The following is a 25,729-nucleotide window of genomic DNA, read 5'->3' as shown; positions in this document are numbered from 1 at the left end:
ACTCCAGGGCGTCTAGAGCAAATAATACGGGCTACGAACTTGAGCGACGCCTGTAAGCGTCGTGTAGAGGTGTCGGGGCCGGAGGGGAAAGGAAAATGCTTAGCGCGACAAGGGACCCAGCTGTCTGGTCTTAGCGTGCATGCGGGCGGAGGTTTGGAGCTCCACTCTGCCCATTATCATGTTCATCGCGCGATAGACGTCTAGAACCACATCAGATTGACATCTTGTTGGCACTGCAATTGGTCCTTCGCTTGTACAGACTCAACACAATATCTATCCTTGTCGCCACCACGATGCGGAAACCGCCATACCTCCTCTTCCTTCTCCTGACCTTTCTATCCTCCCTCTCCCTGTCCCTTGCAGCCTGTACGTCACCCTTTTCTTCGTACCCAGGCACTTGTTAACATCTCATAGCGCGTACGTCATTCTGCAAATGCACCTGCAAAGGCAACAGTACCATCATAGCCCTCGACGCGCCCAGCACGAAGAAGCCCGCCGCCCTCGAATTGAAACCCCGCGCCTCCAAGAAGACATGTAACGATTGCACCCGCCAATTCTGCCTAGGTTATGGCGTCTGCGCAGGAGAGAAAGAGGAGAACGTGCTTACAACATGCTTCCAGAGAGATTCTGCCAAAGACCAGGCAGTTGTGTTTGTCTTCATTGGAGCGACGGTGGGGCTCTTGGGGTGGGCGGCATTGCGGCCCTATGTTGAGGGATGGAGAGAGGTACGTGTAGATGAGCGAGGCCGACTTGATCGGGACTGACTGGAAACAGCGTGCACGGGAACGTCGAAGCTATATACCAGTGGCTGGTCAAGGGAACTAGCGAGTTGCAAGACTAGAAATCGTTTGAAAATGCATTGAATGTACAATATGGACACGAAGCGAAGATACCCAAGATGATCGTTGACTCCTTCATAACTGCTGAAGAACTCCATCATGCATACATCTAATGTGACAGCAATGTACAAGGCTGAGGTCGTATATAGTACACTGAAGCGTCTGGCTTCACTCTCCGCTGTCCTTCTTCTACTCTTTCTTCGATCCACCCTTCATGAATCCAAACCAGCCCTTGCCGGTCTCCTCCACCTTGTGCACTGCCTTCTCTGCTGTGTTGTCTAGCGGCCCTCCGACTACTGGTGTCGATGATGTGAATGTGGATGTTGTGTCGTTCGCCCTGGCCTCTTGTACCGCAGCAGCGATACCTAGGTTTGAGTTGCCTTGGGATTCTTGCCGCTTAATTTCCTCCACCGCCAGCTTTCTCTGCTCTGCGATTGCTTGGTCCTCCTTCCAGTCGCCGTGCAGCCACCACAGCAGCTTGGAGGGCGCCTTTCGCTCTGCCTTCTTCCTCTCCATTGCTTCTTGCTCCTCGGCGATACCTGTGACGAGAGCGGCTTGTGCGGGTGAGGCTGTTCCTGCTGAGACAGCATTGCGGGCGGCTTCGAGGATCCTGGCTTGGACACGTTCCTCCTCGGCAAAGTAGATTGCTCGTTTCCGGCGGTTGTAGACGATCATGTCGCCTATCGAGAAGACTGCGAGGACACCGACGCAACCTGTTCAGACAGTTAGCATCATCCCTACCCAATGACCAGTTCAGCCATTGGCTACTTGGTGCCCACATACCCGTTGCAAATATCAAGCCGTAGACGGTAAATCTATGCGCCGCATCCGCCGCCATTCTGCCGTACAAGTACATGTAATCCCACCTCGTCACCTGCGCCATCTTTGCCCTGTTCGCTGCTTCTCGTAACCGCTTAACTTTCTGTTGTGGCGTTTCGTTTTTCGGTGCGGGATCCGCGAATTGCAGCGTCGTTGCCCGCCCGCCAGGTCTTGTGTGCGCCCATACTCCGGTGGCTGTAAATCGCGTCGACTCCTTCGGTGATTTCGACATAATGGGCGGAAGTGGGAAGAGCACTCGGGGGCAAGTGTTGTGGGAGGAAGATGTCGTGAAGATGGCGGAGCGGGAGAACGAATGATTCGATGATTTCCAAAAGTCGAGATGGACTAGGGTTCGATGCGGAGATTTCCGCCCATCTGCCCGCTAACGTACATCGTCAACCATACCGCTGAACTACTTATTAGATCTTCTTCGTGTGCGGATCGGGAGCTCGCTGATACGTTGATTCGAGAAGGCAGCACAATTCAGTATGAGCAGTGCAGGCCAAAGATTGCTTCTTTCCTTGCAATGTCCTTGATCTGAGCGCAAACAACACACGCCATGATCCAACGTGCCCGCCTTCAATTCACACCACTCTTCCGACATCTTAGCATCGGAGAGTCTCCTTAACACTATCAAATAGTGCAGTCACGCTTTTGTCGCAGGCATGGCGGAAAACGTCAATCAGAACCTGGATCTGGCACAAATTTTGGCTACGCTTGCGAACCTGCCCAAACCGGAAGCTCAGCCAGTTCAAGATCAACAACAGCCATACGAGCCCTACCAAAGTCACCAGGGGTACCCGGAGCCCCAACAGGCATATCAAAACCAGCAAAGTGCTCCGTATCAACAACCAGCTGACCCTCGTCTGGCTGGTCGCGCGCCTCCACAACATCGACAGCCACCTCCCAAACCACAAGACAGAGTCTCTTCTCCGTTCATCGATCCTTCTACCATTACGGAATGGAAACAAGGTCTCCGCTGTGTGAGCAAGATAGCTTCCCAGAACCCAGACTTTGCTCCTGCAGTTCGTAAGGTAGGGCATGCGTCTCTTATGACCCCACGTATAATGCTTACGAAATGACCAGTTGATGAAAGATCAAGAGTCAAATGTCAAGTCTTGGGAGGCTGGACGCAAGAATCTGATTGATGAACACAAGTTCAAGCGGGAGAACGAACGGACTCATCGAGCTGCGCTGTACGTCACAAGACGTTTGTCATGATATGTGACTAACGTTCGCAGATCTTTACCTGGCCTCTTGGAAAATACACCCGCGCTTCGTGTATGTTCTAGTACTTCTGTACCAGTGTTTGAATACTAACGCGGCATAGACACCAGAACGTGAGAAGGAAGAACTAGACCAATATGATGCAAAGGTATATCGAGCTTCTAAAGCTATGGTCGACTCACAAACATCATCACTTAAAGTCTTGGGTGTTCCATTCTTTGGTGTAAAGCCGCATCTGGTAGTCGGCTCTAGCTACGACCCGACAGAAGTCACCGACTCGCAGCTGACACCGGCGGGCGGTAAGATATCAAAACAGCAGCTCCTCGAATTACAGCGGAAGATGCTGAACCACTTAATGGAGCTGTACGGGGACTGAGGAGGTCTCTTTACAATATGGAAACACTTGATTGCCACATAACTATCAGTATTCTGCCAGTGCTGATGGTGGGTGGTTGCCGGGCTTCGGACTTAGCTTTCTGATCCTAGACCATAACGTTCTGTTCCCTCACCGTATCCGTTCATTCACCACCCCAAACAGCTTCTAACTGTAAGCTTCCCTGTGAAGCGACATCCGCACGGAAATGACGTCACTTGCGCGATGTTACCAGCAACAGTGGAGAGTAAACCAGGCGCGCGAGTGCAAACGCACACCAATCTCCCATTCACTCGTCTCAGTAATTGCCCTCGACGCTATTGGCTGCTCAAGGGCCAATGGAGCTAATGCCGTTGACCGCAATCGCTCTCATAACAACAAAACATTTACCTCTTTTGCAATCATCAGCTTCCACTCACCTCACCACGCTCGTTGAAGTATTTGATCCATTCCACATTCTTTTCGCTACTCACACTCGCTACCCCCTCTACCCACTTCAACCCCAGTCGCTCCTTCCGATACAAAGGTTCACCATCCAAGATGAACACTGTACGCGCACTCACCATGGTCGCAGTTGCTGGTGAGTAGTCTCCAACCAGCGCTTACCCACTTTATCATTCTTGCTAACGTAAATGTAGCAGGCGCTGCAGCGGAGTCTGCCCAATGGAGTCCCGCTATCAACCACGTCCTCGCTCATGCTGTAGCTGCACGTGACGACCACTGCGCCGAGCTCCCAAAGCTCTGCACAGACGCGGTACTGCTACGTGGCTATGAGACTACCCTCACCTATCTCTGTCCCGAGAAGACCGAAGGTCCGTCTACCGTCACCGTCACTACCACCAGGACAACCACTGTGACGGCAGACCAGGGCCTGACCTCTAGCGTTGCTCCTGCTCCCGCTCCTACCTCGGACGTCGGAGCTGCTCCTTCAGTGCAGCCTCTCCCCCACAAACCCGTCTCGGCCACTTCGGACGTTGGAGGTCCTCCCGCAGAGGAGCCTACCACGACCGTGATCATTCAGTCAACAGTCCAAGTTACCATCACTAGATCAGTCACCAAGGTCGCTCCCAGCTCTACGTCGTCATCTCTTCCTCCTCCGTCCATCACTTGGTCTTTCACCGCGATCCTCCCTACCGATGTCAAATCCTCCCATGTCTCGGGCGGATCGTCGTCGGCGTCTCGCACTGAGGTACCATCGATAGTGTCGTCCGTCGGTCCGCCATCATCTAGCAAGAGTAGATCGGTTGGATTGTTTCCTAGCCATACTGTTAGTAGCTCGTCTTCGGTGGCTTCCACGTCTTGGTCAGCTTCCGCGTCTTCGGCGGCTTCCTCGTCTGCGTTGGATTCCACATCTTCGGCTGCTTCGACGTCTTCGATGGCGCGTTTACCGTCAGGTGGTCATCATGCTCCACCTTTTGCGAACGGTACCGCTATCAGCTACACCCCCGGCATCTTCCCCACGCTGAATGCAAGGGATGAAGAGTCCACGATGACTGTTACCTCCACGGTCACCCGCCATGCCTCTGACCATGCCTCGAGCATTACTCATGCCTCAGATACCACAACTGCTGCGGCCACTGAGACTAAGAAGGGTCAGGCTGGAGATAATAGGGCCTCGTTCATTGCCTTGTTCTTCGGCGTACTGGCTGCTACCTGGCTTATCTAGGGAGGCGTAGCTACTCCTCTTGGATAACGGCATGGTACTGTAAGAAATGGAAGTTCTGGATAACATGTGCCATGGTGTTACGATGGGATGTGTGAGACGTTTTCATGAATGACACGATATGTACATAGTCATGACGACATGTCAACATAGGAAGAAACTGAACCCTATGGAGCCTGCATTACCAAAAAGTCTTTCTATTTCACTTGCTTTATCTGAGTGTGGTCTGCAGACGTGTTCAGAATTTACTTGCATGCAGTGGCGATGTGACGGCCCTCTGAAGCATACCTAGGTATTGAGATATCACGGGGAAATGAATACTTGATTATATGAATACTTCTTGATTTACAAGTGATATGGAACAGTATGGGCTCGGCGATGGCTGCAGCGACTTCAGACAGCGAGCTCTCCAGCAGCTTGCACGAGGAAATGATCAAGCCGTGAAGTAACTTGCTCCAATGTGGGAACATCTTCTCCAACTACCTGCTGTGCACCGACAGAAATAGCCCACGAGCGATTGCGTGCCCCCGATTCCATATCCTCGAGCTCTTCTAAAGCCACAATAAAATCTGCTCTTTTCAGTTCGAAAGCTTCGCCGTCAAATGCCCCCGAGCCCCATCCACAGTCGCGGTAGATCTTCTGCCACGCTCGGAAACGATTGATCCTCCGTCGCCACCCATCAGCACCATCTGAGCCATGGTGCTGTCTCATATACTGAATCGCGGCGGTCGTCTCAGTAGGGAGACGAATGCCTCCAGGAAAGAGGTTCTGCATAATAATAGGATCTTCCAAGATTTTTCGCGCTGGTGGATCGTGATCATCGTAGGGATCGTAATACGGAACCCATTCCAGACTTTGAAACTTTGAGATAATTTCATCGAGCACAGTCTCTGCCGGTCTCCTAGGTGCTTTCTCCCATTCGTTGCGGTCAGGTCCGACTGAAGACCACCCAACTATTGTTTCTGTAGTCTGTGAATGTTAAAACTATCGGCTCGCAATCAATTAACATACGGTCCTGTGTATCATAGATCAAGTCAGTACCGTAGTGACCGCTATACATATCACCACTTGTCAACCTCAGCATATGAGGCGGCAGTAGCTTGGTATTTTCATCTCGTTTGACCCTTTCACCCCACCGCAAATCCTCGACGAAATCCGTGTCACCGGAGTCAGCGAAGTATGTCACGGCTTTTGAGCGCGGGGTCAGTTCGACGCCGAACCACTGCCACCCTTCAACGATTTCGCTGCGCATTGCAGGAATTGATCTGATCAGGTCGATGACCTCAGAATCCAGGCCAATCTTCTCGAAGATTGAAGTTGCGACGGTTTCGGAAGAGTGAGGTGGGCGAATGACATCAGATGGGGATATGTAACGCATCGCGACGAGGAGATCGAGGAGCTTCGTCAGGCGGGAGATGAAGCCCGCGTGCTTCTCAGCGATGGCCTCCATTGCCGCAAGTGTTGTGGGAATGATGACGAGCTGGTGGAAGTGATGTATGGTTCTAAGGGCCAGGGGTCGTGCGCGTACCTAGGTAGCTTCGCGATCCAATCACCAGACGCGCGACCGCGACGAACAACCTCCGGCTAGCCTTCACCACCACTCAGACGAGCGGCATCGCCAACGAACCTCTCCCCAGCTACACCCACGGTCGAATTTCGCTACTGTACGACCCTAACACGGCTCCTTTAGCATATACTGGTGTGCGCGCACCAGAGCCATCCCGCCGACACGACGGCATTGATCGCCTTCGAGATTCAGACACCGCCTACGCTCACGGAACCCTGCGAAGGCTACCGCGACTTCACGATCCTCTCAATTGCCAGACGCATCTGAACAAATCGGCAAGATGGTCGGAAAGAAATCGGGCAGAGCCCAATTGAGGGAAGAGGGTACGGCATCGGGATACTACAGCGCAAACATGGCAACTAACAAGCCTGCAGGTCTGGAGCGAACGGACAACAATATGGATCTTACGACATGGCCCCAAGTTGGCATGATCAACCAAAAGAACTACTACACCGAGTTTCTCAAGCGCGACGAACAGTTCCTCGCCGTACGATACCCCAAGGATGAAGAGAGGGCGCGCATAGTACAGGAAGCCAGGGATAAGGATCGCGCACGCGCGTTGGGTGTACCGGCAACGGAAGGAGCGACACCACAGGTTGCGGACGAGACAATGGAAGATGCCGAGGTCTCCTTCGCATCAAGAACCGACATCTCCAAGCTCATCGTGATACATCCTGGTAGCCAGAACTTGAGGATAGGCCTTGGATCGGACGCACTACCGAAGACTGTGCCTATGGTCATCGCGCGCAAATGGAAGGAGAGTGAGGACGAGGAGGACGAGGGAGAGCCCAGCCCCAAGCGAATGAAGGTTGAAGGCGCCGTGCCGGCGGATGCCCTGCCTGAGAAGTGGTTTGGAGAGGATGTGAGTATTTGAGTGTTAGTCTCACGGACGACGCTAACTTGCGACCAGTTTGCCGACCAGTACATGGCCATGTCATCCGAACTTAGGACGAGGATGCGTTCCAATAAGCGACGAGTGCTACCCAACTCGAAAGACCTCGTAATCAACTTCAACCGAAAATCCCCCCCAGACATCATCTCCGAACACAATGACATCAACCGTATCGAGTGGACAGAACTACCTGCAGATCCCAAGAAGGCACCGGACTTCTTCACTGGGCACGACGCGCTGCGGATACCCGAGAGATCCAACCCACGATACAAGCTGTTCTGGCCGATACGGAACGGCACGTTCAATGAGAAGGACTATCGCGACCGTAATCAGATCTACCATGATCTCTCCAAGATATTAGAAGAGGCTTTCCGGAATCAACTTGGTATCACCAGGTTAAAAGACCTTGTCAACTACAAGTGCGTCTTCATCATACCAGACCTCTACGAGCGACAATACGTCACAATGATATTGGACATCCTCATGCGGGATCTTGGCCTTGGAAAGGTCTGCCTGCAGCAAGAGTCGCTTTCGGCTACGTTCGGTGCTGGCTACGGTGTTGCCTGCGTAGTAGATATCGGTGCTCAGAAGACATCGATCTGTTGCGTTGACGAAGGCCTTTGTGCCGAGGAGTCCCGTGTCAATCTCAAGATGGGTGGAGCGGATGTAACCGAGACGTTCATCAAGATGATGCTTTATGGGCATTTTCCATATGCGGACATGAATCTGAAGCGGAGATACGACTTCCTGCTCGCCGAGGAGCTGAAGCAGAAGTTCTGCTCCATGGACGAAGGCTCGGTCACTGTACAAACATGGGACTTCCACCTTCGCGCTTCGGGCCAAGACACGCGGAAGTACACTTTCAAGACGTACGACGAGACTATGCTTTCTGTCATGGTGAGTAACTCAATAATCATGTAAGATGGACCTTGCTAACGAACTCAGGGTTTCTTCAAGCCTTCAATCTTCGAGAACGCGCGAAAACTTGAGAACAGGAGGAAGGTCGTGCCACGCTCAGTCGATCTCTACGACGGCTCACCCAACGACCCCATCTCGCAAGCACAAATCGCCATCATCGAAGCCGCAGCCGGTAAACCCGTGGTCCCCACCATCAACGGCGCGTCAGAAGCCGTAAACAACACAGCACCCGCCTCGACACCCCAACGCCCCCAGCCAAACCCCTTCAACCTGCTCGGCCGCCTGAACGACAACGAAGGCACACCCCGCTCCTCCGTCGCCGGCTCACCCGGCCCCGAAGGCAGCAACACGCCCAACCCCGACCGCGACACCCCGATGGGCGACACAGACGGCGCCCCCCTCCTCTTCCGCGACCCCATCCACGAAAAGACCAAGCTAGCCGAAGCCCGCGACGCCATCCTCCCCATCCACTCGCTCGACGCCGCGATCCTCGAATCCCTCTCCCAAGGCGCCCGCGGCGACGACCGCAAACTGCGCGACTTCTTCGGCGGCATCATGCTCGTTGGCGGCGCGTCCAAAACACCCGGGCTACGCGAGTTTCTCGAGATGCGACTCCGTGAGTTGCGTCCCGGGTACGGTAAAGAGATTCTTGTGGGCCCGCCGCCGCGTGACTTTGATCCGCAGGTTGTGGCGTGGAAGGGGGGGAGCGTGTTTGGCCGGTTGAGTGGGCATGGCAATGATGGCTGGATTAGTCGGTATGAGTATGATATGTTGGGGGCGAGGCTGTTGAATAATAAGTGCATGTTTGCTTGGTAGGATGGAGTGAATAGGGATGCTGTTGATAGGTCTCGCAAGGAAGGTCGAGATGTTTGATCTGTTGGAGGGTGGGTTATTGGATATTGTTAGATCGTCATAGGGTTAGTGTGGGATGGTGAGAGTAGACATTCTGTTATGGATGCATCCTGGTGGGTTCACCGAGGATGGTATTTCTTGTCGAATAACAATGTGTTACGAATACAGCTTCCTCAGTAGTCTTCTTATGGTTGGTCCCAAAGTCACTACAGCGATGTTCTTGATTATATGGATATAGCTTGTGAGTTGTGATTGTATTTCGTCTCATATCGCATACACTAATGTAACAACAGATAAGAGTCAGACCGCTTCACCGTGTGACTGTCACATCCTGCTCCTGTCATTGCGCCGGCATAACCATGGCACCATCTTGCGCATACATCGCACACTCTCCCGAAAACCCTCTTACGTGTGCAAGCCATCAGCTTACAACAAGACATCGGCAGGCTCGCAGACCTTCTTGTGAACCTTCCAATGCTTCTTCTGGCACTCAGTGGAGCAGTACTTGCGGTTCTTGCACTTGGCACAAGCAAGCAGGGCATCACTGCCAGCTCTAGCCTTGACGCCACATCCACCACACAAGTCCGGCTTGTTGAACTGCTCGCGGAGCTCCTTGACGACAAGCGAAGTAGTCGAATCTGTCATACCAGTGCTGAAGAGACCTCCCGGGCCAGGAACATTCATCATCTGGAAACCCATTCCGTTATCGGGCTCAGAGGGTCTAGCGTTGGCCTCTTCGGTGATGCTCTTGGATTTGAAGTCGTAAGGAACTCCGTTCTTGTAGCCGTTCGGACCGAAAAGCGCCTTCTTCATCTGGCCCTGCGCAGCAGGCATGAGACCGCCTTCGGTGTAGACTTTCTTGAGCATGGTGATATAGGCAGCGGGGAGTTTGCATCCGAGGGTCATGGCACAAGCACCGAGTAGGACGTAGACGTAGGTGGGATCCGGTCCCCAGTTTCCGAACCACTTCTCCTTGAGGCCGACAGGACCAGCGAGCATCTTTGCCTCCTTCGTAGCGATCATGTCGACGAGGATACCGGAGTCGAGGTGATTGCGGATGAGTTTGGGGTGAGAGCAGTAGGGGGCGTAGGTGCTGTATGCACAGCAGCGTCCTGCTTCTTCCTCAGACTTGCCTTGAGCTCGAGCCCTGGCCTGAGCGGCTTCCATGAGTGGAAAGAGACCGGCTTCAGTATCGAGAGCTTCGACGATTTCGAAGTCGTGGTCTGACTGGAAGAGACCTGGCATGGTGTTAGTCGATGAGGTGCTCGATTGAAGTATGCTTGCCACTTACAGTATCCCCAGGCACCCATCTTGAAGGATCGATGCTTGTAGTATTTGCGTATAGAGAGTTGAAGCTGGGCGGTTGATAAAAGCAAGCAGTCAAGGTGGACTACTGCAGAGAACTGTTGACGGTGCTAATCTTTGCTGCGGGAGGTGAGTGATGAAGTGAAGACGAGAGAACGCGACAAGAGATCAGAATAGGGTACGCGTCGCGTCACACGTCATATGCGAGGCCAGGCTGCAATGTTGGCTGTTGGAGAAGGAGCGAGGACGCGTGTTCCCGTGACCCAGGCGCCTTTCTCAAATATTGTTATCGCGACCTCAAGCAGCGAAATGGGGCACTTCGTGATCCAATCTCACCTATCACATCTGTGAAGACTGGCAGCCTGATGTCCGCAAAAGCGCCGTGGGTGAAAAGGCTTCCTCCGCCAGGCCTCCGGTGCGAATACACGATCTGACCGAACTCCAGCTTAGAGGGGATCTAGCTTTCCTGCGCGTCGATGATCAACATCATCTATCGATGCGTGGGAGTATTCCAAACGCTCGCCAGCGACATCAGTACTATGCAATGTTTCGAGAGTTGTATAATTCTGATGAGGCAAGTTCCATATATTGGGACGCATACCTACATAACTCCCATTGAACAAGAACAGATATGATGAGCTACAAAGCGCGGGCGTGGCTGCTGTTCTATCCACATCTGAGGTACGCTTGAGCTCTTCAGACATCTGAGAACATGCGCAGACGCTGTCATGTCTTTTGGACCCTGAGCCGTTACGGGTTATCCACCAATGTCGTAGGTAAGACCTCACCTCACCGTTCCTCACACTGTCTTCGAGGTACCGTCGTCTTCACCTTCACCGTATCACCATGAGATCACGAGCATCCAATCGGCTAGCAGACGCTGGCTCCCTCTGCTCACGGCTTGACTTTGCTCTCTCCATCAACCACTAACTCACGACGCAACGGGGTAACCTGCAAGTAGGTCGCGTCCCGGGTGACAATTATCAGACGCTTGCTAATTCTTTCAGATTGTCGCCAAAGCGATATCCGATGGCGGTCACCCAAGCTCGCGGCATAGCCAACAAGGCCAAGAAGCATGCGCCTATCTTGCAAGTAGTCCATACTCTTACCTTGGCCGCACAAACTAACGAATTCAGATTTGGCGGCAGGCTTCTGCGCCTTCAAGTAGGCCCGCAACGTCGCAACTTCTCGGCACACGAAGACATGTTGTGCATGCGATCCAAGGTCTTCAAGGATCGTTTCCAACCCGCACGCAAAGACGTTGAAGGCGAGTGTGTCATCTGCCACGAAGATCTGGATGCAGCGGTCAAGACCCTCACATACTGCAAGACTTGTGGGAATCATCTGCATCAAGACTGCATTAAACAGTGGAACAACACCAACAGTACCTGTCCTATCTGTCGCGCTGCATGGGTCAAGACGCCTTTCATCAACACGTTCAATCTCGATGATACAGACGCCGACGGATTCGATATATACGTTCAATGGCTCTACGGACGTAATATCCCAACGTACCTGGCAGACAACGGGGATGTACGAGTCCGCTGCAGGAGGCTGGTAAAGGCGCACATGGTAGGAGAGAACATCGGCGATGCAGCTTTCGTGGAAGCGGTACGACGTGAGATCATTGGAAACAGCCTCGCAGAGACGAACAGCATATCAGTCTACACACTCAACTTAGTGTACAGACTTACGGCCGGACCATGCGCTCTTCGAAGCTTCATGATCGAACTATGCGTCCTTCATCACAACCGTGGCAATTGGTTTGCTCAAGCTGAGAAGTTGGTGCGCGCCGCTCTGATTGACTTCACGGCACGCTTGATGAAAGATACAGAGCAGCAAAATAGCCAGCAGATCTGGAACTCCATGGTGGCGGCGGGATACATTGAGCAAGAAGTCTAGCGGCGATATAAGCATGGGAAACGACTGAGCAGTGCTGGACAACGAGGGCTTTTCGTGACGAAGATGTCTGGAGCTTCATGAGCGATGAAGGATATATCGAACAGGACGAGGCAGATAACGACGAGTTCGATGACACCAGTGGAGATGAGAGCCTAGACAGTTGAGCAGGGGAGTATCGATCTCGCTTCGTATGGTCGTTTATGATGGTTTAGGGGCATTCGAGCAATCAAGGCAAGACACTTCCGCAGCCTGGAGAACCCGGGCTGTTAAGCAGATGCGGCTCGTATCCTAGGACAGTCAAAGAATATTTGAAAGGGAACAAACTTACGTGCCACACGCATTCGTCCATTCTTCGTCGAGCTCATCGCGGGTTACACGGTAAGGTCGGCAAAGTATGAGCCACATGTATAATGTATTCAGTCCTCGTAGTGGTGAACTCGCAAGCGCGCACAGGATGAAGCATAGCAACTACACGCACGCTCCAAACAGGCATCAACATCGCGCCTTCCAAAGTCTCGACAATGTGTCCTGTCGTCCCCGCCAAGCCGCTCGCATCCCACTCCCGAACTCGCATCCCTCACCCAAACCAGGTTAGTCATCAAACCACCGAAGAACCACCAGGTTCCTGCATGCCACTAAACCAAACCCGGCATTGTAAACTTCATCAATCACCCACCACCACCCAATACAACCAATCACAGCCACTACGCAGATGTGCGCACGACGCCCGTGGAATCCGGGTCGGAGGGTTTGGCACGACCGTCTCGCCGTTACGCACGTTTGTTTTTGCCGATGATGGGGCTGAAAGGCGCGAGAAGCACGTTAGAACCACGTTTTCTCTTCTAGCAAGCATGCAAGGCGCAGGTGGCCCTGCGTTTTTTAGGCTGACAGGCGGTACTGGTGTATTCGGTATGTTCCGGATGGGAACGTGGGTGGAGGTACATATACGAGGCTATGGTACTTTAAGGTAGTGAACGAACCATTTCGTTAATTTCATCTTTCCGACCTGCAGTTGTGTGTGGGGGTATTCAACTACCAGGACGCTACGATGGCAGCTACCAGCACCCCACCAGAAAAGGAACCGCACATATCCTCCCAACCCATCACCTGGACGAACTGGTACAAGAAGATAAATTGGCTCAACACAACCCTCGTCATCCTGATCCCAAGCTACGGTCTCTCCCTCGCCCGCTCCACACCCCTCACCCTCCCAACGTTTCTATGGAGTATTCTCTACTACGCCACAACCGCCTTCGGTATCACAGGCGGATACCATAGGCTGTGGAGCCACAGATGCTATTCCGCACGCCTTCCCCTACGCTTATTCCTCGCGTTTACAGGAGCAGGAGCGATTCAGGGAAGCATACGGTGGTGGAGCGCTAATCACCGTGCTCACCACCGGTGGACGGACACGATGAAAGATCCCTATTCGGTTATGCGCGGACTCTTATTCTCGCACATCGGATGGATGGTGCTGAACAACGATCCGAAAGTCAAAGGACGAACGGACATCTCTGATCTGGATAACGATCCCATCGTCGTATTCCAACACAAGCATTACGGCAAACTGCTTTTGTTTACAGCCTGGATCTTTCCTGCCATGGTCGCTGGACTGGGATGGGGCGATTATTGGGGCGGGTTTGTGTATGCGGGGATTATACGGGCGTGTTTTGTGCAACAGGCTACGTTTTGTGTGAATAGTCTTGCGCATTGGATTGGGGAGCAGCCGTTTGATGATCGGAGGAGTCCGAGGGATCATGTGTTCACTGCGCTGGTGACGATGGGGGAGGGGTATCATAACTTCCATCATGAGTTTCCGTCTGATTACCGTAAGTTGCTGTTTCCTTTGAGCTATGGAAGCTATGATAATACTGATGCTTGAAAGGGAACGCGATTGCCTGGTACCAGTACGATCCGACTAAATGGCTCATCTGGATCATGTCGAAGATCCCGGTCTTTCCTCTAACATACGACTTGAAGACTTTCCGCTCGAATGAGATTGAGAAAGGTAGACTCCAGCAGCAACAAAAAGCTCTCGACAAGAAGCGATCGATGCTCGATTGGGGTATGCCACTTGCTCAGTTGCCGGTGATTAGTTGGGACGACTTCCAGACTCAGGCTTCAGCCAAGGGTGCTGCTTTGGTGGCTATTGCTGGAGTGATTCATGATGTTTCGCCGTTTATCGCTGATCATCCGGGCGGTAAGACGCTGATTAAAAGTGCGGTTGGAAAGGACGCTACTGCGGTGTTCAACGGTGGCGTATATGAACATTCAAACGCGGCACATAATCTGCTGTCGACAATGCGTGTTGGCATATTGCGAGGCGGACAGGAAGTTGAAGTTTGGAAAACAGGTGGTGAGAGAGACACCAAAGGGCTCGGTGTCGTCAGGGCTGGTGATCAGATCACGAGGGTAGCTGCGCCAGCTACGGCAGCCACAGCAGCCTGAACAATATGAGGTCGGGTATTGAATCGTTTATTCCAATCAAACGACTCTGGTATCGTATACTGTCCTCATCCTACTTGTTCGAAGGCACCTCCTCCCATTGTACTCCGACCCATTCCTCCACATATCCAACTTCTCCTTCCTGAACATCGTTGGGTTTGCAGTCTTTGCTGCATACTGCCATGATGATAGTGCCCCATTCCATGCCGTCGAGACTCATCTCATCGGCCTCTAACTCCGTGATCGCATGTGGTGTTAGTTGAACCTCGAAGACTCGGTCCGCGCCACAGGTCGAACAGCGAGGGAACCCAGCCCCACTCCGTGAGCCTGCTGTCTTGACTTTTGCGTTCGACGAGGGACCATTCTCTGAGTGTGGACCCAGAAGCTTGCCGATAGCATCGTTGTCGCTGTACAGGAGCGGTTTGCCTTTGTACTCATATCGTAGCACCTGCTCTGCATTCTCTCCGATGCGATCTGCAAACTTCTGGAACGTCCTGTCCATGGATGACTCGAACACCTCCTTGTCTTCTTTTCCCCCGCCGCTACCGCTTCCTTCATTATCTGTATCCATCCGCACGTTCGCTGGGATCGAGGGTGTTGAAGGGGCGTCTAATGTCTCGTATTCGGCGTCGAGGTGATAGTGAGGGAAGGGCGTAGGGAAGGCTGAGTCTGCTGGCCATGGCTCATGCGGACGCGGGGGTTGTTGTTCGGAGGGAGGTGGTGACGAGAGACGAACTTTGGACGCGAACGTCTCGGGGAGGGTCGTGGAGGCTTCGTCTTTCTTCTCTTGGGGCTCGCTAACTTGCACTGCGGGCGTGGGAGTCGATGCGCCGAAGGGATTTGCACCTGGTTTGGAGAAGGGGTTCGATGATGCTGCGCCATTCGGGTTGGACGAAAACGGGTTCGAGAAGGGGTTCGCGGATGTCGATGCGCCTGTCCCGTTCTTCACTCCAAACAGCGACTCGCCAATCTTGGGCTGCTGCTTCTCTTCTTCCTTGACCTCCTTCTTCTCAATTTTGGGGGCGCTGGCCTTGTTGTTTGCGCCTTTTGCGATGCGCACTCCGCGAATGCCCCTTACACTGCCCTCCTTTCTTCTACACGGCTTGCGCCGACATGTCCAGATGTAAAGCCGCCGCTCGTGGCCAGGAAAGTTGTCGGGAAGATCGCCGTTAAGTTCGAGGAGGAGGCTGAGGTAGCCATTGCAGACTTTACATTTTGCTAAGGCGCCAGAAGGGGATGTCTTCTCGTCTATCCAGCTCTACTATGATCGTCAGAAAGACGCTCGGCGTGGTTGATGCTGTGCGTACCGGTGCGCCTCCAATGTGGGAAATCGCGTCGCCCGTTGCTTCCCTCGCTGCATATCCTAGCAGAACATTCGTCTCGGTGTAGTCGCCTCCGTCGTCTGAAGAATCACTGTCGTAGGGCGCCATTCTGGTTGTTCTTGTGTATATTTCCACAGTTGGTTGTCTGGCGGGGTCTAACTTTTTTGAATATGACGCGGGGCTGCTCGGTGGCCAATGCGCCTTTTGTCGCACTGAGCGAATTTGACCAAGCCTGCAACACCAACTCTTCGTCGCTCATCCACACAACCACCATGGGCGCCCCTTTCGACTTCGCGCCTGAGCGGCCGGATCACATGCAGCAGATCCTCGATGGACTGGATCGCTACAACCCAGAGACGACGGGTGTCTTCCAGGACTATGTCATGCAGCAGTGCGAGAACCAGACGTACGACTGCTACGCCAACCTCGCCCTGTTGAAGCTGTACGTGTCCCCCCTACTCTTCCTTCCACGCTACAAGATGAATAAACAACCACAACGTTTCCTATTACCCGAGGGATGGAGCATGAATCCCTCCCCCGCTGAAGTTTATTATTAGCTCTATCTGACAGCTTTCTCCTGACTACCATTGTACCTCAAGCATCATCGTTACATCTGCTAACCACGATGCTCCAGCTACCAATTCAACCCACACCTTGCCCGTGACGAGACCATCACCAACATTCTCGTCAAGGCTCTCACCGTCTTCCCCAGCCCCGACTTCTCCCTGGGCCTCTCCCTCCTCCCTCCACACGTCCTCGCTCCTCTTTCATCTTCATTACACAACCCAGCTGCTGGCGACGCGCCGCTATCAGAAGCTGTCCAGAAGCTCAACGAGCTGAGGAACCTGCTCGAGGGTGCCGACTACTCTACCTTCTGGTCCACACTAGACTCCGACGACCTGTACGCCGACTTGATTGCCGATGTCTCAGGTTTCGAGGAGCTGATGCGCGTACGCATCGCTGCAACCGTCAGCCAGGCGGTGCGCGAGGTCGACCGCAGCATTCTCGAGTCGTGGTTGAACCTCTCTGGCAGCGAGTTCGACAACTTCGTCGGAAGCGTTTGCGGGTGGAACATCGATGGTGCCAAGATCAAGGTACCCATCAACAAGGACAACGAGGCTAAGGGCACCGTTGTCCGTGAGAACGTCAAGTTCGATCGTAAGTACACCAGCATCACAAACGTTGAGTCGCCGCTAACAAGCCTATCAGAATTCGCAAGGGTCATCAAGAGGGCATACGAGCAGCCCGCATGAGCGACACGATTTATAGTATGACGACATGAGGCTACGGTTTGCACGGTCGGCGTTTGAGGCGGACATTACAACTGCATCAGTATGCGACAGAAGCGTACCAGCTGGCCTTCGACAACCGCACAGGTTGATTTCGATGGCTCGCTATATACCCCAAAAGTACGCCGCTATGAGCAGGGCCCAGGAGCATGAAATCTCCATGGGCTAACAAACATCCAATCACATAAATCCGACAAAGTTCAGACAAAGTTCACTGCTCCTCCTTTCCTTCTTTCGCAATCTAGATCTCCTTTCCGTTTCGCTTCTAACAACCCAGTCCCTGTCAGAAAACGGTGGATGACGGTCCCATAGGCTCGGAGAATCCTGACCTAAGCTTCTCGCACTCGCCAATAATCAGCCGCATGTCTATCATTCGTTATTAAATGTCCGACATCTGGACCAACTTCTGGCTTGTAACATGGCGCGACTGTGGAATTGAATCGTACTGCGATAGGGAGTGGTGCCAAGTCGATGCGAAACGGCCCCGTGAATTTCGCTTATGTGTACGCCACCTTTGCCTCTTACCAACCGTCCAACCCTGTCAACAACAACACCAAGGACAGCTTCTACGTGTTTACCATTGCGCATTCCAGTCGATAACAATGTGGCGCGGCGGGTTAGCTCCTTTCGATCAGGTTTTGACCCTGACAGCTGAAGCTTGTTCGACATGATCACAGCCTGGAGTGTGCTTTTTGCGTTGAACTATGCAACGCGAGTCTACGATTGTATATGGTTATGGTAGGGGTCGATGTCTTTTGCGCATTCCTTACCTTTACCTCTATCTTCACCTTCACCTTCACCTCCGTTCGTTGCGCTTTGAGAGAACCGGAATCCACATTCCTGCTGTATCTACCAGTAACATTGCGAGCTCATATACCCGTCCACGTCACACACAACATACACGAAATCTCCACATCACAGTCTAAAGCCCGTTCCTACCGACTTGGAACAATTCAAGTCGAAGCGCGCTGGTAGGAACCTCGAGCTCACGTCACACGCGGCTTCTCGTCAGGTCTCACTTGTGACCGCCTCGGCTCAGCTGCTTCAGCTACCTGCAGCTTACACGGAGCTGAACATTCTATCAGTCTTGATCACATTCAAAAAGCGACTTGAAGTCTGCAAAATCGTTTATTTGTGCGACCTTACCCAAGATCGATCATACGCCGTCATGCCTCTCCGGCAATTCTTACTCTTTATTGTGTGCGCCATTCTCACCTTCGCGACCGCGCAAGCCAGTCCACTATCATCACCGCAGCAAGCGCCTTCTACCAAGCGCTGCACGAATGCCGTTGCCAATCCCTCGTTCGAGATCCCTGTGCTGTCTCCGTGGATGGATATGGTAACCGGTTCGTGGTACTCTCGCGGAATATCCACCTCCCCTACAGGCGGACACTCCGGTAGCAATCTCTACGCCGCGTTATCGAACAGCTCGGCGGTCCAGGCTACCCTCACGCTATCTCAATCCTACATTGATCTTCCTGCCGGTGCGACAGTCGATTGCTACGCATGGGTTACAGGAAGGAGACCGAATGGGCAAACGCGCGTTGAGATCTTCTTGGATCAAGTCAGCTGTGGAGAAGCAGTTCACATGGGGGCTGGAAAAGAAGGCTGGACGAAGGTTGGAGGAAAAGTTCAAGTGCAAGATGTACCTGGAGGCGTTGGTCATTCGGTTGCCATCAGTGTGCAGGGCGATGGCGTTGAGGATGAGGAAGGCTGGAGAGTGGCTGTTGACGATGTTGGTGTGATGGTCGGATGCTAGACGAGCGGAAATGAGTGGCACGAATCAAATGATCAGGTCAGGCTGGGTAGAGAAACGTCGTGTCAGCGGGAGATTGTCCAAGGGCTAAGATAAATAAAAGTGTCCAACGAAGAGCCGTCACTGTCGAGTGAACTTGATCTACCAGAGACAAGGAGAAAGATACGGAGCTATGATATCCACAGAGGCGAGACCGAGTATCTTACTAAAAGACTTCGCGCTAGCGGTCGGATTTGGCAGCTGCAGTACTCTACCCAGAAGTATTAACTATCCCCCGATCGTCGATCAACCGCGATCTTCAAACACTTCAATCACTCCGGTTCCTTCAATCCAATCTCCGCCGCCTTCCGGTCACAAAACTCGGCCATGTCCACATCCTTGATACTCAGTCCCTCGGGCTTATGCGTAGTCCACTCAATCTCAACCCTATTATACAAATTCGACCAACTCGGATGATGTCTTTGAACCTTGCACTCATCCGCAACGAGCGACATGAACCGCCAAGCCTTTGCGAAACTGGTAAATGTGAAGGTGCGCGTGATACTCTTCTTCGCAGCATTGATCTGCCATGCAGGAGAGAGGCTGGACACGCGTTCGGGCAAGTCAGTGGGTTGGTTGGCAGCGTAGATCATGTCATATGCTGCATCTTGTTTCGGCTGCGCTGCCGGACTAGATGACGGACGAGAGCCAGTGGATAGTGACCGGAACCCCGTCGTAGTGCTTGCGTATCCCGCATAAGGTAGGGGGTTAGCTTGTTGCGGCCGGATTTGCGTCTTGCAGCGGGTCAGCAAAGACGTTTTGGTGCGACAGTGATGCTGGCACAACGCGATGTACGATGGGCTGTGATTCGATGGTTAGATGGGTTTGGGTTCTGAGTCATCAAGGCAGGTGCTCGGGGCTTTGGTCAGACGAGGGAGTGGCTTGTTTGTTGGTCTTGGAGTCTTGGGGAGACTAGTTGTTGGACTTACGGGAGAGCCCGTGCGAGATTTTGGAGCCTTGTCATGATGTAGATGGAGTTTGGTGGTGATGAGGGGTTCAAGTGCAAGCACGCGTTGATTGATTACGGCTAGTTTTCTCTTCAGAAAGAGTATAGGAACAATTTATCAGGCTGTACCAGAAGGAAGGAATGATTAGTTGCGAGTTGCACAACAGATGCAAAGGTGATGCATAGTGAGGAGCGGAGTTGGAGTGAGAGCTAGCTACTACGATACGCCTTGCAAACGCGCATGGACCAAGGGTCTCGAAGATGACGGAGTACCCAAACGGCCATGTATCTAATCAAGCTTTTGAGGAAGACAATGAGAGTTGTGTAATGACAAGACTCGTGTATGAAACTAGATGGGATGGGATGAGTATCACAAGGTTCGCCTGGACTGCCATCGGCTGATGGTGCACATGCGCTTGGATGAACAGATGGGAATAGCAACGGCTGATCCGCGCGGCAAGTCATCAGCGTGTCGACATTGAAGGAAGGCGTACTGAAGCAGCGATTAACCTATCTCAGAGCGCAACAAACACTCCATTCGGTCCTTGCGGGAGCTTCGGATCTGGAGACACATACATCCGATATACACTCTGTAATCAAACGCGAGAGACTAGCCCGTAGAGGATTAAGGTGTGTTTGACGGGTACCAGAGGGTCGGAGTCGGGGAATTGGTCAGCATCAGCGCGCAAAAAGCAGGTCGCTGGTGGGATGCAGTAGGCAGGTCGTCGGATGGCAGCCGAAGCCAGACAGAGAAGGGCGACAGGGCGCTGATTTGCGCAGCGTCAGATGGGGCGAGTCGTGATGGCATGAGGGGAGCGTGCCATGGATTGCATTGTCCTGCTGCTTGAGCGTTCCCGAGGCCGACCTTGCCGCCCTGCTCTGTATATAGCGCGCATCGCCCTCTTCTTAGTCAAAGCTGCGTAATCCACTCGACCAACTGCATCGTCACGATACAGGTGAGCTGCCCCAGCGTCCTACAACCCGAGACGCGCAACCAAAATGCCGTCGCAACACTGCGCGCCTGTCTTGGCGCTGGCGAGCGCTGAAGCTGACTCTCACAGCACGCGCGCGCTCTCTTCACGCACGGCAGCCTGCCCTCTCGCACCACCACCTTGTCGCGACGTCACCACCGCCGCCGGCCCACGCCCGAGGACCGCTGCTGCCACCCCGTCTGCTGCCGCCCCAATTCCCACGCTGCTGTCTAATCAACGCCACAACACCCTCGCTGCGGTGCCACCGTGCGACGCGCCTTGAATGAGCCAAACTCTGGATCCTGCGATCCAAGCTAGCACTGGCTATAACATGCAGGCATCTGCCGCTCAGGTAAGCTGCGCTGACTATTCAGGCCCGTTGCGCTGCTGACACGCCCGTTCAGGATCAATCCAAGCCGACCATAGAGATGAGTTAGTGCCCCGCGCATCCCTACCTTCCTGCCGATTACTAACACGTATCGTCGCGCAGGCTTAAGAGAACATCTGCTCGCTGCTGGCGCTGGACAGCCCGGCGTGCAGCCTCTCCCTCAGCATTCCCCCCACGCCCAGCATCCCCAGCACTCGCACACTGCTGGCCCACCACACGCCATCGACCCGGCAATTGGGGGCTCCGCCTACGACATGAGCGCCGGCGGCCCCGACGATGGGAACACGAGCGAGGGTCGCTCCAAGGGACGGAGAGAGCTGTCGACATCTAAGCGTGCCGCACAGAATCGCGCTGCCCAGGTACATGCAACGCGCGCATTCCAATGGCACAAGCTAACACCACCAGCGCGCATTCCGCCAGCGTAAGGAAGAGTACATCAAGCAGCTGAAAGACCAGGTCAAGGAGTTCGAGCAGCTATGCGAGCTGTACAAGACGCTCCAAACCGAGAACTACCAATTGCGCGATTACATCATCAATCTGCAATCGCGACTACTCGAAACCCAAGGCGAGATACCACCTGCGCCGGCTGGTGTAGACCTCAACCGGCCCCACGAACAGCCAAACATGCACCAACAACCGAACCCACCACAGCCGCCCCAGCAACCCGAGCAACCACAGCAGCAACAGCAGGGCTCCAACAACAACAATGGAGGACTCTCGGAGCACCAAATCGGCGAACTGCAAATGGCAGCGCAAGCAGCAGCAGCAGCCCAACACAGCGCATCAGGCAACAAGCACACCAGCTCTGAAGGTTCGTACGACTACGCCGAGAAGCGCCAAAAGGTCGACGAGCCACCGCAAGGTCAGCAGCACCCTTCGCCGTCCTCTTTCTACCCCAACCCAGACGCTTATTGAAGATGAAGAAGCAGCCGGTCCGATCCATGGCTTACCAGCATAGTAGGCTCAGGTTCCTCCGCCGCAGATTACGACGCTTTTGTCAACGAACTCCAGCAGTCGTCGAGCAAGCAGACCGCATAGGCACATACCGATACTCACATACCCCGTCGCGTCCGCTCATCACCTCCTCCTCCTCCTCACCTCTTATCGCTATTTTAATTCGCTTCTCAGCCATCCTTTTCTAGCCTCGCTTTATGATGTAATGCATAGGCCCTGAAGCCTGTCTTTTCTATGCTCGGGCCGGCGGTGTTTTACTGTGCTGGGCGTATGGAGTTTGTGTGTCATTGACACACTTACCACGTTTTTTATTCCAACGCAGTGTATGGGTCAGGGTAGACTGGACCGTTATTTGTAGCCTCCCCCGACAGGGTTCTGTGCTGCGCTGTGCTGTGCTGCTTTAGGGGAATACCAATGTTTTTGGTGGCTTCGAGCTGCTTCCACCCTTGTATCTTTGCGCGAGTTGAGTGAGACCTTCGGTTTTGCCTGCGATCAGTATTGTTGCGCGTGTTCCTTGATATCTTTGCGCGTATCGCCGCTGAGTCTGCTTGAGTTTGTACAGTACGATATTGCAAATGGCGTTCAGGAATCCATTGCGGCCGACTAAATCGCCGAGCGGACGTTGGTGCTGAGACGACACCTCTTGATCCAGCTCTGGGACTGCAAGCAAAACGCTCCTTCTCTCGAGCTGGCGCTTCACGACAATCACTCATCACATGCGAAATTCTCGGGAGACTCATAGTGTGTAACTCTATAGATTACAATTTGGTACATTAAACGATTGGTATCATACTCCATTTCATGCCCCATCCGCGCATTCATCGCATAAAAAAAGGGACCTAATCAAACTGGCCAAAGGAAGAAAGAAGCTCTAGCTGACATCTAGAAATGGGGCGTGTTAAGCGCCATAACCATGAGCAGACCAGAGATAAGACCAGCACCGGGCAGGGTGATGACCCAACCGGAGAAGATGAAGCCAACCTGCTTCCAGTTGACGGCCTTGAGATCAAAGTTGCAGAGCGCAACACCAATGGTAGCACCAGTGAGACATTGCGTTGTGGAGACGGGGAGCGCGAGACGCGAGGCGAGGAGCACGGTGATGGCGGCGCCGAGCTCCATGCTGAAACCACGCGTGGGCGAGACTTGGGTGATCTTGTTGCCGAGCGCGCGCACAATGTGGTAGCCGTAGAACCAGAAACCGATGCCGAGGAGGAGACCGGCGACGACGAGGATCCAGATGGGGGTGTCGGCTTCCTTGGTTACGACACCAGTGGTATAGGTGTTGTAAGAACCGACCCAGGGGCCGACTGCGTTGGCAACTGCGAAGGGGGATTAGCATGTGTGTAGAAGTGAGGATTTCAGAAATTATAGCTTACCATCGTTGGAACCGTGGGCAATGGACATCATCATGGCGGAGGCAACTTGGGCGTAGGTCCAGAGATGCTCGACGCGGTTGTCGTAGACAATAGCGCGGGAGTGGACATCGGCGAGATCCTTCTGGGTAACGACATCGCGGGAGACACCCTGGAGAAGGATAAACTTGGTCCAGTTGGCGATCTTCTTGGGAGAGTAGAAAGGAAGGTGTTCGACGGGCTTCAACCAGCGCTCCTCAGGCTCAGGGGTGGCAGGGACAATGTGAGCAACGGCGCCATCGCGGGGAAGAGGACGGGAGAGACCGCGGCCACCCTCGACGTCAATGTTGTCGCTGTCAGAAGACTTGTTGTCGAGGGAGGTGGAGTGGCCAACAGCCTTCTCGCCCTTGAGCCCGTCGTTCTCTTGGATCGGGACAGGGGCAGCCTTCGCGTAGTAATCGGTAACGACCTGGTCGCCCTTGCCGGGGAAGTAGATGGGAGGGTTCTCGCGGTACAGAAGGGGACCGAGAGGAATGTGCCACGCCCTCAGTCTGGTGTCGCCCTTGACAAGGCGGCGGGTGAAGTAAGGGATGAAGAAGATGTAAGCGATGGCAAGCATGCCGAAGAAGACACCGAGAATGATACCGCAGGCCTTGCCAGCGCCCATCTCCTCGAGAGATTCGCCGTTTGGCAGCTCGTCAATGATGAAGAGGGCGAGGACACCAGCGGTGAAAGCCAGGTAGAAAGGAACCAGGCGCATAGCCCACTTGAAAGGGTCCTTGCGGTTGTGGACACCGAACTTGATGGTCAAGAAGAGGACGGCAGCGAAGGCGGCGGACAGGAATGGCGCAATGACCCATGAGGCGGCGATCTGGGAGATGGATCCCTTTTTCCAGCCCCAACTGAGAGGAGATTGAGCAGCAATACCGGCACCAGCGAGAGCACCAACGACGGTCTGGGTAGTCGAGACGGGCATACCAGCGATGGTAGCGACAGTAAGGAAGACGGCGGATCCGACCTCGGCGCAACCCATGGCGAGCATGAGGGTACCGGGTACAGGCTTGAAGGTGTCGAGGGCGAAGATACCGCTCTTGATAGTTCCAGTGACTCGGGATCCGAGAGCGACAGCACCGAGGAACTCAGTGAAGCAGGCCAGAATACCAGCCTGCCACATCTTCAAGGTCCTCGCAGCCACGGACGTGGCGTAGGAGTTGGCGACATCGTTGGCACCGTTGGATGCAGACGAGGCGATAAAGGCGATGGTGGTGATCGCTAGGATCCAGTCGTACTTCTTCAAGGCGGGAGCCATTGTGGGTGAAGAGTGGCGAGCAGTAGCGCCGGTTGACTGAAAAGCTGAGGTGTTGTGAGGTGTCCTGACTGTTTGGTTGAACGAGTGCAGGGGAGTTTAAGTACACAGCATACAAACGGAGGCGTGGGATCTTGGCGGCGCAGATGACATTTCACTGCAAGTGGACTTTTGTGGACGTCAGACGGTGTTGCCTGCCTCTTCGAGGCGCGGTGGATCATCGAAGCCACAATATCATGCTATTCGGCTCTGGCCGTGGTCCAAAAGCCCAACAGCACCTATTTTCTGGACCCTCAGCGCCGCTCCGGGGTGAGCGTTCGGGTGCAAGAGACGTGTGATTGGTCTACGGGACCCCCAAGCCTGGATCCACGCGCATGGCATGTTGGTGTCGCGTCAAGTCTCCACTGTGTCTTGTCGCGGGTCTTCGCCATCGCCTTGGTGTAACCAAGTCAAGGTGAACGAACGAGCGTTCGACGCTGTACCACGTTCCCTTGGCGCCCAGTCCGCCCAGCCCCACGCCAAGCTGGGCCTCCATCCTTCGAAATCTCTGATAACCCCAGATCACCGCAGACGCCGCTAACTCTCCAGCCAATCACATTGCGTC

General features: G+C 53.7%; 13 protein-coding genes across 13 annotated transcripts; 8 read left to right on the top strand and 5 right to left on the bottom strand.

Moving 5' to 3' along the window:
* Positions 1-293: 293 nt before the first annotated feature.
* J4E79_010073 (uncharacterized protein) lies at positions 294-825 on the top strand (the record flags this gene model as incomplete). The annotated part of the gene is made up of 3 exons (XM_049358913.1): positions 294-366; positions 415-725; positions 775-825. The coding sequence occupies 3 exons, from the start codon at positions 294-296 to the stop codon at positions 823-825; spliced, it is 435 nt and encodes a 144-aa protein (XP_049206646.1).
* Positions 826-1,028: 203 nt separating this feature from the next.
* J4E79_010072 (uncharacterized protein) lies at positions 1,029-1,890 on the bottom strand (the record flags this gene model as incomplete). Its single annotated transcript, XM_049358912.1, has 2 exons — positions 1,029-1,552; positions 1,623-1,890. The coding sequence occupies 2 exons, from the start codon at positions 1,888-1,890 to the stop codon at positions 1,029-1,031; spliced, it is 792 nt and encodes a 263-aa protein (XP_049206645.1).
* Positions 1,891-2,323: 433 nt separating this feature from the next.
* Positions 2,324-3,261, top strand: J4E79_010071 (uncharacterized protein; the record flags this gene model as incomplete). Its single annotated transcript, XM_049358911.1, has 4 exons — positions 2,324-2,692; positions 2,745-2,854; positions 2,900-2,939; positions 2,989-3,261. 4 exons carry the CDS (start codon positions 2,324-2,326, stop codon positions 3,259-3,261), a joined length of 792 nt encoding a protein of 263 aa, XP_049206644.1.
* Positions 3,262-3,822: 561 nt separating this feature from the next.
* Positions 3,823-4,737, top strand: J4E79_010070 (uncharacterized protein; the record flags this gene model as incomplete). Its single annotated transcript, XM_049358910.1, has 3 exons — positions 3,823-3,838; positions 3,900-4,447; positions 4,534-4,737. The coding sequence occupies 3 exons, from the start codon at positions 3,823-3,825 to the stop codon at positions 4,735-4,737; spliced, it is 768 nt and encodes a 255-aa protein (XP_049206643.1).
* A 577-nt stretch (positions 4,738-5,314) lies between these two features.
* J4E79_010069 (uncharacterized protein) lies at positions 5,315-6,371 on the bottom strand (the record flags this gene model as incomplete). The annotated part of the gene is made up of 2 exons (XM_049358909.1): positions 5,315-5,883; positions 5,933-6,371. The coding sequence occupies 2 exons, from the start codon at positions 6,369-6,371 to the stop codon at positions 5,315-5,317; spliced, it is 1,008 nt and encodes a 335-aa protein (XP_049206642.1).
* A 397-nt stretch (positions 6,372-6,768) lies between these two features.
* J4E79_010068 (uncharacterized protein) lies at positions 6,769-9,114 on the top strand (the record flags this gene model as incomplete). The annotated part of the gene is made up of 4 exons (XM_049358908.1): positions 6,769-6,811; positions 6,863-7,350; positions 7,399-8,277; positions 8,326-9,114. 4 exons carry the CDS (start codon positions 6,769-6,771, stop codon positions 9,112-9,114), a joined length of 2,199 nt encoding a protein of 732 aa, XP_049206641.1.
* A 462-nt stretch (positions 9,115-9,576) lies between these two features.
* Positions 9,577-10,460, bottom strand: J4E79_010067 (uncharacterized protein; the record flags this gene model as incomplete). Its single annotated transcript, XM_049358907.1, has 2 exons — positions 9,577-10,388; positions 10,442-10,460. 2 exons carry the CDS (start codon positions 10,458-10,460, stop codon positions 9,577-9,579), a joined length of 831 nt encoding a protein of 276 aa, XP_049206640.1.
* A 1,024-nt stretch (positions 10,461-11,484) lies between these two features.
* J4E79_010066 (uncharacterized protein) lies at positions 11,485-12,357 on the top strand (the record flags this gene model as incomplete). Its single annotated transcript, XM_049358906.1, has 1 exon — positions 11,485-12,357. One exon carries the CDS (start codon positions 11,485-11,487, stop codon positions 12,355-12,357), a length of 873 nt encoding a protein of 290 aa, XP_049206639.1.
* Positions 12,358-14,137: 1,780 nt separating this feature from the next.
* On the top strand, positions 14,138-14,805 carry OLE1_2 (stearoyl-CoA 9-desaturase; the record flags this gene model as incomplete). Its single annotated transcript, XM_049358905.1, has 2 exons — positions 14,138-14,186; positions 14,243-14,805. The coding sequence occupies 2 exons, from the start codon at positions 14,138-14,140 to the stop codon at positions 14,803-14,805; spliced, it is 612 nt and encodes a 203-aa protein (XP_049206638.1).
* Positions 14,806-14,875: 70 nt separating this feature from the next.
* J4E79_010064 (uncharacterized protein) lies at positions 14,876-16,232 on the bottom strand (the record flags this gene model as incomplete). The annotated part of the gene is made up of 2 exons (XM_049358904.1): positions 14,876-16,060; positions 16,110-16,232. 2 exons carry the CDS (start codon positions 16,230-16,232, stop codon positions 14,876-14,878), a joined length of 1,308 nt encoding a protein of 435 aa, XP_049206637.1.
* Positions 16,233-16,396: 164 nt separating this feature from the next.
* On the top strand, positions 16,397-17,377 carry J4E79_010063 (uncharacterized protein; the record flags this gene model as incomplete). Its single annotated transcript, XM_049358903.1, has 3 exons — positions 16,397-16,566; positions 16,759-17,282; positions 17,334-17,377. 3 exons carry the CDS (start codon positions 16,397-16,399, stop codon positions 17,375-17,377), a joined length of 738 nt encoding a protein of 245 aa, XP_049206636.1.
* A 4,079-nt stretch (positions 17,378-21,456) lies between these two features.
* J4E79_010062 (uncharacterized protein) lies at positions 21,457-22,428 on the top strand (the record flags this gene model as incomplete). Its single annotated transcript, XM_049358902.1, has 4 exons — positions 21,457-21,477; positions 21,530-21,557; positions 21,616-21,872; positions 21,919-22,428. The coding sequence occupies 4 exons, from the start codon at positions 21,457-21,459 to the stop codon at positions 22,426-22,428; spliced, it is 816 nt and encodes a 271-aa protein (XP_049206635.1).
* Positions 22,429-23,349: 921 nt separating this feature from the next.
* On the bottom strand, positions 23,350-25,128 carry J4E79_010061 (uncharacterized protein; the record flags this gene model as incomplete). Its single annotated transcript, XM_049358901.1, has 2 exons — positions 23,350-23,786; positions 23,844-25,128. The coding sequence occupies 2 exons, from the start codon at positions 25,126-25,128 to the stop codon at positions 23,350-23,352; spliced, it is 1,722 nt and encodes a 573-aa protein (XP_049206634.1).
* Positions 25,129-25,729: the final 601 nt, after the last annotated feature.

The sequence above is a fragment of the Alternaria viburni genome (assembly GCF_023758015.1).
Source record: "Alternaria viburni strain BMP 2772 chromosome Unknown scaffold_28, whole genome shotgun sequence".
Lineage (NCBI taxonomy): Eukaryota > Fungi > Ascomycota > Dothideomycetes > Pleosporales > Pleosporaceae > Alternaria > Alternaria viburni.
Note: the sequence above shows the minus strand (reverse complement) of the source record. Positions and strands in the feature narration are given on the sequence as shown.